Below are 12,050 nucleotides of genomic sequence, written 5' to 3' on the forward strand. Positions count from 1 at the left end.
GACACCGATTCTTCTTATGAACATTTAAAACAATTTTACACTCTTGCAAACCAAGACCCCGACGGCAAAAATCTTACTTTTCTGTGTAAGATATGTCCACCTGCGCAGCAAAAACAAGTTAGGACATCAACAACGTCCTTCTCGAATTTGAAACAGCCCATTGAGTTAAAACATCCATCCAGTGTGAATGCATATATGCACGCCCTCGAGGGTCATAAGGGAGGAAAGGGAAAAAAGACCCCCTGCCAACCCCAAACGCAAATGACGCTGCCAGCAGCCTTCAAGATGTCCGTGGTGGTCTCACAGGAGCAGGTAGATAAACTGATTGTCGACTACATTGTGGAAGATTTACAACCTCTAAGCAAAGTTGAGAAACCCTCGTTCATCAAATGTCTACAATGAGCAGTTTCAAAGAACGTATAGTGATTTCTAGCTCGTAGTGTGAAAAAAAAGTATTTGTTTGAATAACTCACGAAAAAAGTAAAATGAACTGAACTTGAACTAGTTCTGAAAAGCTGTGAACTGGCACAACACTGATAAATGATGTTGCTGATATGGGATGTTATACAGCTTCATGTCAGAAGAGGCGAAATGTCCCTTTAAAGAACCTGTAACGTGTGTTCATGCCTCTGTCTGCAGGGCCGGAGGGTCCTCGCCGCGTCCTACGATAAGTCGGCCTTGCTGTGGCGGCTGGATGACTCCATTCCCAAGGTGAGCGGAGCAAAGATGAACTGAACTAGTTAACTAGAGATTAAAGTGAGCCTGCATCCTGTCAGACTGTGAGCAGGGCACAGAAGGCTCACTGTGCGTTTGTGTGTCAGGTGACTCTGACCGGCCACAGCAGGAAGGTGACGGCGGCCCGGTTCACCTACGTCCCCCACCAGGTGGTGACAGGAAGTGCGGACCGGACCCTCAGGCTGTGGGACCTGCACCGAGCTGCCTGTGAGCTGACCTCCATACTCGCTGCTGATTGGCTGAGGCTGGCCGCCCCAGGTGTGTGTGTTTAAGGTGGACTGTGTGTGCAGGTGTGCAGCAGGCGGAGGTGGCGTCTTTCTGCAGCGACCTGGTGTGTTCTGAGAGCTGCATCATCAGCGGACACTTCGACTGTAAGATCAGAGTCTGGGACTGCAGGTAGCTCCTCCTCCTCCTCTTTCTCCTCCTCTTCCTGCTCCTCTTCCTGCTTCTCCTCGTCATGGCCCGTTGGTCTGGTCATGGCCCGTTGGTCTGGTCATGGCCCGTTGGTCTGGTCATGGCCCGTTGGTCTCGTCATGGTTTGTTCGTCAAGTCATGGCCCGTTGGTCTCGTCATGGTTCGTTGGTGTGGTCATGGCCCGTTGGTCTGGTCATGGCCCGTTGGTCTCGTCATGGCCCGTTGGTCTCGTCATGGTTCGTTCGTCATGGCCCGTTGGTCTCGTCATGGTTCGTTCGTCAAGTCATGGCCCGTTGGTCTGGTCATGGTTCGTTGGTCTGGTCATGGCCCGTTGGTCTGGTCATGGCCCGTTGGTCTGGTCATGGCCCGTTGGTCTGGTCATGGCCCGTTGGTGTGGTCATGGTTCGTTGGTCTCGTCATGGCCCGTTGGTCTGGTCATGGCCCGTTGGTCTGGTCATGGTTCGTTGGTGTGGTCATGGCCCGTTGTTCTCGTCATGGTTCGTTCGTCAAGTCATGGCCCGTTGGTCTGGTCATGGCCCGTTGGTCTGGTCATGGCCCGTTGGTCTGGTCATGGCCCGTTGGTCTGGTCATGGTTCGTTGGTGTGGTCATGGCCCGTTGTTCTCGTCATGGTTCGTTCGTCAAGTCATGGCCCGTTGGTCTGGTCATGGCCCGTTGGTCTGGTCATGGCCCGTTGGTCTGGTCATGGCCCGTTGGTCTGGTCATGGTTCGTTGGTCTGGTCATGGCCCGTTGGTCTGGTCATGGCCCGTTGGTCTGGTCATGGCCCGTTGGTCTGGTCATGGTTCGTTGGTCTGGTCATGGCCCGTTGGTCTGGTCATGGTTCGTTGGTCTGGTCATGGTTCGTTGGTCTGGTCATGGTTCGTTGGTCTCGTCAGTGCCCGTTGGTCTGGTCATGGCCCGTTGGTCTGGTCATGGCCCGTTGGTCTGGTCATGGTTCGTTGGTGTGGTCATGGTTCGTTGGTCTCGTCAGTGCCCGTTGGTCTGGTCATGGTTCGTTGGTCTGGTCATGGCCCGATGGTCTGGTCATGGTTCGTTGGTCTCGTCAGTGCCCGTTGGTCTGGTCATGGTTCGTTGGTCTGGTCATGGCCCGTTGGTCTGGTCATGGCCCGTTGGTCTGGTCATGGTTCGTTGGTCTGGTCATGGTTCGTTGGTCTGGTCATGGCCCGATGGTCTGGTCATGGTTCGTTGGTGTCGTCAGTGCCCGTTGGTCTGGTCATGGTTCGTTGGTCTGGTCATGGTTCGTTGGTCTGGTCATGGCCCGTTGGTCTGGTCATGGCCCGTTGGTCTGGTCATGGCCCGTTGGTCTCGTTATGGTTCGTTCGTCAAGTCATGGCCCGTTGGTCTGGTCATGGCCCGTTGGTCTGGTCATGGCCCGTTGGTCTGGTCATGGTTTGTTGGTCTCGTCAGTGCCCGTTGGTCTGGTCATGGTTCGTTGGTCTGGTCATGGTTCGTTGGTCTGGTCATGGCCCGTTGGTCTGGTCATGGTTCGTTGGTCTGGTCATGGTTCGTTGGTCTGGTCATGGCCCGATGGTCTGGTCATGGTTCGTTGGTGTCGTCAGTGCCCGTTGGTCTGGTCATGGTTCGTTGGTCTGGTCATGGTTCGTTGGTCTGGTCATGGCCCGTTGGTCTGGTCATGGCCCGTCGGTCTCGTCATGGCCCGTTGGTCTGGTCATGGTTCGTTCATCAAGTCATGGCCCGTTGGTCTCGTCATGGCCCGTTAGTGTGGTCATGGTTCGTTGGTCTCGTCATGGCCCGTTGGTCTCGTCATGGCCCTTTGGTCTGGTCATGGCCCGTTGGTCTGGTCATGGCCCTTTGGTCTGGTCATGGTTCGTTGGTCTGGTCATGGCCCGTTGGTCTGGTCATGGCCCGTCGGTCTCGTCATGGCCCGTTGGTCTGGTCATGGTTCGTTCATCAAGTCATGGCCCGTTGGTCTCGTCATGGCCCGTTAGTGTGGTCATGGTTCGTTGGTCTCGTCATGGCCCGTTGGTCTCGTCATGGCCCTTTGGTCTGGTCATGGCCCGTTGGTCTGGTCATGGCCCTTTGGTCTGGTCATGGCCCGTTGGTCTGGTCATGGCCCGTTGGTCTCGTCATGGCCCTTTGGTCTGGTCATGGCCCGTTGGTCTGGTCATGGCCCTTTGGTCTGGTCATGGCCCGTTGGTCTGGTCATGGCCCGTTGGTCTCGTCATGGCCCTTTGGTCTGGTCATGGCCCGTTGGTCTCGTCATGGCCCTTTGGTCTGGTCATGGCCCGTTGGTCTGGTCATGGCCCGTTGGTGTGGTCATGGTTCGTTGGTGTGGTTATGGTTCGTTGGTGTGGTCATGGTTCGTTGGTGTGGTCATGGTTCGTTGGTCTCGTCAGTGCCTGTTGGTCTGGTCATGGTTCGTTGGTCTGGTCATGGTTCATTGGTCTGGTCATGGCCCGATGGTCTGGTCATGGTTCGTTGGTCTCGTCAGTGCCCGTTGGTCTGGTCATGGTCCGTTGGTCTGGTCATGGCCCGTTGGTCTGGTCATGGTTCGTTGGTCTGGTCATGGTTCGTTGGTCTGGTCATGGCCCGATGGTCTGGTCATGGTTCGTTGGTGTCGTCAGTGCCCGTTGGTCTGGTCATGGTTCGTTGGTCTGGTCATGGTTCGTTGGTCTGGTCATGGCCCGTTGGTCTGGTCATGGCCCGTTGGTCTCGTCATGGCCCGTTGGTCTCGTTATGGTTCGTTCGTCAAGTCATGGCCCGTTGGTCTGGTCATGGCCCGTTGGTCTGGTCATGGTTCGTTGGTCTCGTCAGTGCCCGTTGGTCTGGTCATGGTTCGTTGGTCTGGTCATGGTTCGTTGGTCTGGTCATGGCCCGTTGGTCTGGTCATGGTTCGTTGGTCTGGTCATGGTTCGTTGGTCTGGTCATGGCCCGTTGGTCTGGTCATGGCCCGTCGGTCTCGTCATGGCCCGTTGGTCTGGTCATGGCCCGATGGTCTGGTCATGGTTCGTTGGTGTCGTCAGTGCCCGTTGGTCTGGTCATGGTTCGTTGGTCTGGTCATGGTTCGTTGGTCTGGTCATGGTTCGTTGGTCTGGTCATGGCCCGATGGTCTGGTCATGGTTCGTTGGTGTCGTCAGTGCCCGTTGGTCTGGTCATGGTTCGTTGGTCTGGTCATGGTTCGTTGGTCTGGTCATGGCCCGTTGGTCTGGTCATGGCCCGTTGGTCTCGTCATGGCCCGTTGGTCTCGTTATGGTTCGTTCGTCAAGTCATGGCCCGTTGGTCTGGTCATGGCCCGTTGGTCTGGTCATGGTTCGTTGGTCTCGTCAGTGCCCGTTGGTCTGGTCATGGTTCGTTGGTCTGGTCATGGTTCGTTGGTCTGGTCATGGCCCGTTGGTCTGGTCATGGTTCGTTGGTCTGGTCATGGCCCGATGGTCTGGTCATGGTTCGTTGGTGTCGTCAGTGCCCGTTGGTCTGGTCATGGTTCGTTGGTCTGGTCATGGTTCGTTGGTCTGGTCATGGTTCGTTGGTCTGGTCATGGCCCGTTGGTCTGGTCATGGCCCGTCGGTCTCGTCATGGCCCGTTGGTCTGGTCATGGTTCGTTCATCAAGTCATGGCCCGTTGGTCTCGTCATGGCCCGTTAGTGTGGTCATGGTTCGTTGGTCTGGTCATGGCCCGTTGGTCTGGTCATGGCCCTTTGGTCTGGTCATGGCCCGTTGGTCTGGTCATGGCCCTTTGGTCTGGTCATGGCCCGTTGGTCTGGTCATGGCCCGTTGGTCTCGTCATGGCCCTTTGGTCTGGTCATGGCCCGTTGGTCTGGTCATGGCCCTTTGGTCTGGTCATGGCCCGTTGGTCTGGTCATGGCCCGTTGGTCTCGTCATGGCCCTTTGGTCTGGTCATGGCCCGTTGGTCTCGTCATGGCCCTTTGGTCTGGTCATGGCCCGTTGGTCTGGTCATGGCCCGTTGGTGTGGTCATGGTTCGTTGGTGTGGTTATGGTTCGTTGGTCTCGTCAGTGCCCGTTGGTCTGGTCATGGTTCGTTGGTCTGGTCATGGCCCGATGGTCTGGTCATGGTTCGTTGGTGTCGTCATGGTTCGTTGCTCTGGTCATGGCCCGTTGGTCTGGTCATGGCCCGTTGGTCTGGTCATGGTCCGTTCGTCAAGTCATGGTTCGTTGGTCTCGTCATGGCCCGTTGGTCTGGTCATGGCCCGTTGGTCTGGTCATGGTTCGTTCGTCAAGTCATGGTTCGTTGGTCTCGTCATGGCCCGTTGGTCTGGTCATGGTTCGTTCATCAAGTCATGGCCCGTTGGTCTCGTCATGGCCCGTTAGTGTGGTCATGGTTCGTTGGTCTGGTCATGGCCCGTTGGTCTGGTCATGGCCCGTTGGTCTGGTCATGGCCCGTTGGTGTGGTCATGGTTCGTTGGTCTGGTCATGGCCCGTTGGTCTGGTCATGGCCCGTTGGTCTGGTCATGGCCCGTTGGTGTGGTCATGGTTCGTTGCTCTGGTCATGGCCCGTTGGTCTGGTTATGGCCCGTTGGTCTGGTCATGGCCCGTTGGTCTGGTCATGGCCCGTTGGTCTGGTCATGGCCCGTTGGTCTGGTCATGGCCCGTTGGTCTGGTTATGGCCCGTTGGTCTGGTCATGGCCCGTTGGTCTGGTCATGGCCCGTTGGTCTGGTCATGGCCCGTTGGTCTGGTCATGGTTCGTTGGTCTCGTCATGGTTCGTTGCTCTGGTCATGGCCCGTTGGTCTGGTCATGGCCCGTTGGTCTGGTCATGGCCCGTTGGTCTGGTTATGGCCCGTTGGTCTGGTCATGGCCCGTTGGTCTGGTCATGGCCCGTTGGTCTGGTCATGGCCCGTTGGTCTCGTCATGGTTCGTTCGTCAAGTCATGGTTCGTTGGTCTCGTCATGGCCCGTTGGTCTGGTCATGGTTCGTTCATCAAGTCTTGGCCCGTTGGTCTCGTCATGGCCCGTTAGTGTGGTCATGGCCCGTTGGTCTGGTCATGGCCCGTTGGTCTGGTCATGGCCCGTTGGTCTGATCATGGCCTGTTGGTCCGGTCATGGTTCGTTGGTCTCGTCATGGCCCGTTGGTCTGGTCATGGTTCGTTGGTCTGGTCATGGCCCGTTGGTCTCGTCATGGTTCATTGGTCTGGTCATGGCCCGTTGGTCTCGTCATGGTTCATTGGTGTCGTCATGGTTCGTTCGTCAAGTCATGGCCTGTTGGTCTGGTCATGGTTCGTTGGTGTGGTCATGGCCCGTTCGTCTCGTCTGGTCATGGCCCGTTGGTCTCGTCATGGCCCGTTGGTCTCGTCATGGCCCGTTGGTCTGGTCATGGTTCGTTGGTCTCGTCATGGCCCGTTGGTCTGGTCATGGTTCGTTGGTCTCGTCATGGCCCGTTGGTCTGGTCATGGTTCGTTGGTCTCGTCATGGCCCGTTGGTCTGGTCATGGTTCGTTGGTCTCGTCATGGCCCGTTGGTCTGGTCATGGCCCCTTCGTCTCGTCATGGCCCGTTGGTCTGGTCATGGCCCGTTGGTCTGGTCACACATGAACCTTTCCGTCACCCTGGTTAGGAACCTTTTTTAAAGTTTCGGTGTGAATGAAACTCCTCTCAGGGCGGTGAGCTGCGTCCAGGAGCTTCCCGCTCAGGGTAAAGTCACCTCATTGGACCTGAGCTCCGACCACCGCCAGCTGCTCAGCTGCTGCCGTGACGACTGCCTCCAGCTGGTGGACCTGAGGAGGTGGAACAACGACCGCATGTGCTTCAGGTAGAAGCTTCACGGTGTTTGTGACGGACTCGCGTGTTTCCTGTTTGTCAGACTGACCCGGTGCGTGTGTTTCAGAGCCGAAGGCTTCAAATGTAGCAGCGACAGCACCAAAGCTGTGATCAGGTGAGTCTGAACACCTCAGGTCCACATTACCGTCGTACGTCTGTCGGCCAAACCTGAAGTTTACCGTCAGAACAAGCTGTTTTAACCACCTGGTCTCTGTCTGCAGTCCTGACGGCTGCTACCTGGCGGCCGGCTCAGCAGATGGGACCGTTTACATCTGGAACGTCTCCAGCGGCAACCTGGAGACCCGCCTACCTGACCAACACAGGTGATCATTTGACCGGTACCATCAGTCTGAGTCCTTCTTTTAGTTTCAGAGTCTAGAAGAATATTATGTTCCTTTATGTTTAAAAACACAGTTTGTTCATTTTAGCTTCTGTTTCTTTAAGAGGGATCAATCAGAACCTTAGAGACAGATTGAAGTGGTCACGGTTCAGAATGTGAGGGACGGTTCTGTTGGGTTTGTGCTGAAAAATAAAACAATTCAGATCAATTCAGTTTTATTCAAAAAGCGTCAAATCACAACAAATGTCATCTATTTCAAAAGATACGAGATAAGAGTGCAGTTCAAACCAATTAGAATGCAGTTCAAACCAATTAGAATGCAGTTTAAACCATTTAGAGTCCAATTCAAAGCAATTAGAATGCAGTTCAAACCAATTACACTCCAGTTCAAACCATTTAGAATGCAGTTCAAACCAATTAAGAGTCTAGGTCAAACCAATTAGAATGCAGTTCAAACCAATTACAGTCCAGTTCAAACCAATTACACTCCAGTTCAAACCATTTAGAATGCAGTTCAAACCAATTACACTCCAGTTCAAACCATTTAGAATGCAGTTCAAACCAATTACACTTCAGTTCAAACCATTTAGAATGCAGTTCAAACCAATTAAGAGTCTAGGTCAAACCATTTAGAATGCAGTTCAAACCAATTAAGAGTCCAGGTCAAACCATTTAGAATGCAGTTCAAACCAATTAGAATGCAGTTTAAACCAATTACAGTCCAGTTCAAACCAATTACACTCCAGTTCAAACCATTTAGAATGCAGTTCAAACCAATTACACTCCAGTTCAAACCATTTAGAATCCAGTTTAAACCAATTAGAGTCCAATTCAAACCAATTACACTCCAGTTCAAACCAATTAGAATGCAGTTCAAACCAATTAGAGTCCAATTCAAACCAATTACAGTCCAGTTCAAACCATTTAGAATGCAGTTCAAACCAATTACACTCCAGTTCAAACCAATTAGAATGCAGTTCAAACCAATTACACTCCAGTTCAAACCAATTACACTCCAGTTCAAACCAATTAGAATGCAGTTCAAACCAATTAGAGTCCAATTCAAACCAATTACAGTCCAGTTCAAACCATTTAGAATGCAGTTCAAACCAATTACACTCCAGTTCAAACCATTTAGAATGCAGTTCAAACCAATTACACTCCAGTTCAAACCAATTAGAATGCAGTTCAAACCAATTAGAGTGCAGTTCAAACCAATTACACTCCAGTTCAAACCAATTAGAATGCAGTTCAAACCAATTAGAGTGCAGTTCAAACCAATTACACTCCAGTTCAAACTATTTAGAATGCAGCTCAAACCATTTAGAATGCAGTTTAAACCAATTACAGTGCAGTTCAAACCATTTAGAGTCCAGTTCAAACCAACGTTGTAACGTAGCGTTCAGTAAAAAAATCAGCTGAAGTGATTTATAGAACATTTTAAAAATGTTGTCTCAGCTTTTAAACCATCTAAATCTGCTCTGAGAGTACCTGAAACAGGAACATTTCACAGTTTAACATCACTGTGGACCATGTGACTCCTGCTTCTGGGTATAAATGTCGGACTGCTCCTTTAACGGCGCCTGTCCTCCCTCAGCTCGTCCATCAGCGCCGTGGCCTGGTCTCTGTCCGGAGAGTACGTGGTCAGCGTGGACAAGAGTCGGCGGGCCGTCCTCTGGAGCGACATCTGACCCGGTTTGACCCGGCCGAGCTGGACGTTGGCAGGTTCAACTCAAACATCAACGTCCTGCAAACTGCCGACAAACTGAGAAAAGTCCAAACTGTCCTGAGAAGTCTGAAACCTGTTTTACCTTCAGCTCTGTTCACAGATTTCAGCAGATGACCAACATATCGGCCTCTTTTTTACCTGGAAACAGGTGTTCTGTACTCTGATCATGGACAGAGATGGTGTGATGAGCAGCTTCAGGAACCTTCTGAGGTCCAGAACAGATCCTCCTCCTCAGTGTGAATGTTTCAGGAGTTCTGATTCTCTGTGAGGCTCCACCTCGCTGTTTACCGTCACGCTTTCTTTTAACTACGGGTGTAAAATCCAGGAGAATTGCTTAAATCAAAAACATCCAAACTGCATTCCATATAAACCCTTCCTGTTAGCTACATGAGCTAACGGCCAAACCCTTCCTGTTAGCTGTATGAGCTAACGGCCAAACCCTTCCTGTTAGCTGCATGAGCTAACGGCCAAACACTTCCTGTTAGCTGCATGAGCTAACGGCCAAACACTTCCTGTTAGCTGCATGAGCTAACGGCCAAACACTTCCTGTTAGCTGCATGAGCTAACGGCCAAACACTTCCTGTTAGCTGCATGAGCTAACGGCCAAACACTTCCTGTTAGCTGCATGAGCTACCTGAGCTGTAAAAGAGTTTGTTTTCTGGGAAAAAACTTGATGAGGGGAAAAGAGATTTAGGACATGATGAGTTCCTGGGAGGGTTTTTAAAGGGGAAAAGAGATGCAGCTTTAGGACACGATGAGTTCCTGGGAGGGTTTTTAAAGGGGAAAAGAGATGCAGCTTTAGGACACGATGAGTTCCTGGGAGGGTTTTTAAACAGGAAAGCGATGCAGCTTTAGGACATGATGAGTTCCTGGGAGGGTTTTTAAACAGGAAAGCGATGCAGCTTTAGGACATGATGAGTTCCTGGGAGGGTTTGTGGAAAAAGGGAATTTTTTTTATGTCCGATTGTACCTGGATAGAAGTTATTGTGGGGTCTGAAACCTCAGATTCACAACTGAACTGGAGAAAAAGGGAATTTATGTCAGATACACATAAAAATCTTCAGGTTCTCAGACGTCTCAGGTTGTTTGGTGTTCTGGTTCTGGTTGGATCAGTTCAGTCTGCTTCTTCCTTCTCACACTGGAAACTTTCGGCAGAATTTTGATCAGTTCGGGTGTTTCCTAGGTGCTGGTGGTTCAGGGATCGAGGCAGAACCGACCGTGTCGTAACACACCTGTAAATGTTGTTTAAAGTCAAGTCCAGTTATTTATCTCCTGCTGTGGGCTCCACTCTCGGTTTCCATGTAAAACCCGAACAGAACTTAAATAAAAGTTTTCTTCTAACCGTAATGATCTGAAATCTGAACAAATAATCAAACTAAATCCATAAATAAGGGTCAGAAATCATCTTCAGTGGGACAGAGATGGATTCCGATCTTATATCCATCCACTTCCACACACGTTCCTGTTTTCACCAAAATGGTTCTGGTTCGGTTCTGGATCCTCTCTAACAGGAAAGTAGTTCCAGATCAGCACCTACTCCATTTACTGGTCGAGATCCAGCAACTTCATTCATGAGGGTCTTCGGGGGGCGGGGTAAGAAAGACCAACCAGTCCAACTAAACCTTTGGGACCTCCAGAACCAGTTTATTTCTAGTCTGTCTGATCCAACAGGGAGAACATGAAAACCTGGACCAGTTCTGAACTGGCTGAAGTACCACAGCCTGGTTAAAAGAGGAACTCTGACTGGGACCAGTTTCTGGATTTAGTTGGTTGAAAATGAGGCAACTGGTTCTGGACGGCGACACCAACAGCTTGGTGTTTTGGACCCTCTGGCCCTTGGTACCACCACTTGTCTCCATCAGTGGAACCCTCACAGAGTCTCTGTTAAACAGTCTGATCCGGTCCGTGTTGGTCCTGGTGGAGTGAAGCTGCCTTCAGAGATAACTGAGTCCTGGGCTGTGTTCGAAACCGCCTACTACATACTACATACTACATACTACATATTACATATTACATATTACATACTGCATACTGCATACTACATACTACATACTGCATACTGCATACTACATATTACATATTACATATTACATATTACATACTGCATACTACATACTAAATACTGCATACTACATATTACATATTACATATTACATACTGCATACTACATATTACATATTACATATTACATACTGCATACTACATACTGCATACTATATACTGCATACTGCATACTACATACTGCATACTATATACTGCATACTGCATACTACATACTGCATACTACATACTTCATACTACATACTACATACTGCATACTACATACTGCATACTGCATACTACATACTACATACTGCATACTACATACTGCATACTACATACTACATACTGCATACTACATACTACATACTCATCGATCAGACAGCATGCAGAGTGTTTACCCAAAATGCATTTCGCTCCTGCCCGAGCCGAAATCAGCCGGCCTGAAGCTGATTTCCCTTAAGCTCTAAACTCTGTAAACTTTAGCAACATTTGAAACATTTTCAGGTGAGAAAGTAGTCGTTTAGATCCCCAACGTGTTGAAAACCTGACAAAATACCGGCTGTTTACAATTTTGTTCCCACGAATTCGGCGCTGCTAAAGCTAGCCGCAGTGAGCAACGCACTTCCGGTTATTTTCACAAAATAAAATACCCGTTGCCTTTTATCATAGGGAAAGCCATTACCATACAATTGGTGCTTTTGTTTTGAAAACAGGAAGTGAACCTGCCCTCGTTGTAGCTAGCTTGAAACTGCCATTTTGACAGGAAATGACGATCGGCGACGTCACGTTACGTTGCATCTTGGGTAGTTTGAGTATGAGTAGTAACCTCATGATGCATACCCAACATTTCGGAGAATCTAGTATGCATCCGGGAACTTAAAAAAAGTTAAAGTTAGTAGGAGTAGTATGAGAAGTAGGCAGTTTTGAACACAGCCCTGGTTTGAGGGTTCTGTTGGACCTGTAGTCAGAGTCCAGTTTGGACCTTTGAGTTTTGGTGTGAGATCATTAAAAGAAGCTAAAATCTGAACTAACCCGTTTCTG

The 12,050-nt window shown here is 50.5% G+C and overlaps 1 protein-coding gene across 2 annotated transcripts in view; it reads left to right on the top strand.

The window, feature by feature from the left end:
- The window catches only part of atg16l2 (ATG16 autophagy related 16-like 2 (S. cerevisiae)), a 38,936-nt gene that overhangs the window by 26,641 nt on the left and 245 nt on the right, over positions 1 to 12,050 (top strand). For both annotated transcript variants that reach the window (XM_075472712.1, XM_075472713.1), the window contains exons 12-18: positions 640 to 711; positions 822 to 942; positions 1,026 to 1,131; positions 6,737 to 6,889; positions 6,965 to 7,012; positions 7,119 to 7,220; positions 8,835 to 12,050. The exon at positions 8,835 to 12,050 is cut by the window's right edge and continues 245 nt beyond it. In XM_075472712.1, the coding sequence (XP_075328827.1) occupies positions 640 to 711; positions 822 to 942; positions 1,026 to 1,131; positions 6,737 to 6,889; positions 6,965 to 7,012; positions 7,119 to 7,220; positions 8,835 to 8,928 (696 nt within the window). In that variant the 3' untranslated portion in view covers positions 8,929 to 12,050. The remainder of the gene's footprint in view (positions 1 to 639; positions 712 to 821; positions 943 to 1,025; positions 1,132 to 6,736; positions 6,890 to 6,964; positions 7,013 to 7,118; positions 7,221 to 8,834) is intronic.

The sequence above is a fragment of the Odontesthes bonariensis genome, chromosome 9 (assembly GCF_027942865.1).
Source record: "Odontesthes bonariensis isolate fOdoBon6 chromosome 9, fOdoBon6.hap1, whole genome shotgun sequence".
Lineage (NCBI taxonomy): Eukaryota > Metazoa > Chordata > Actinopteri > Atheriniformes > Atherinopsidae > Odontesthes > Odontesthes bonariensis.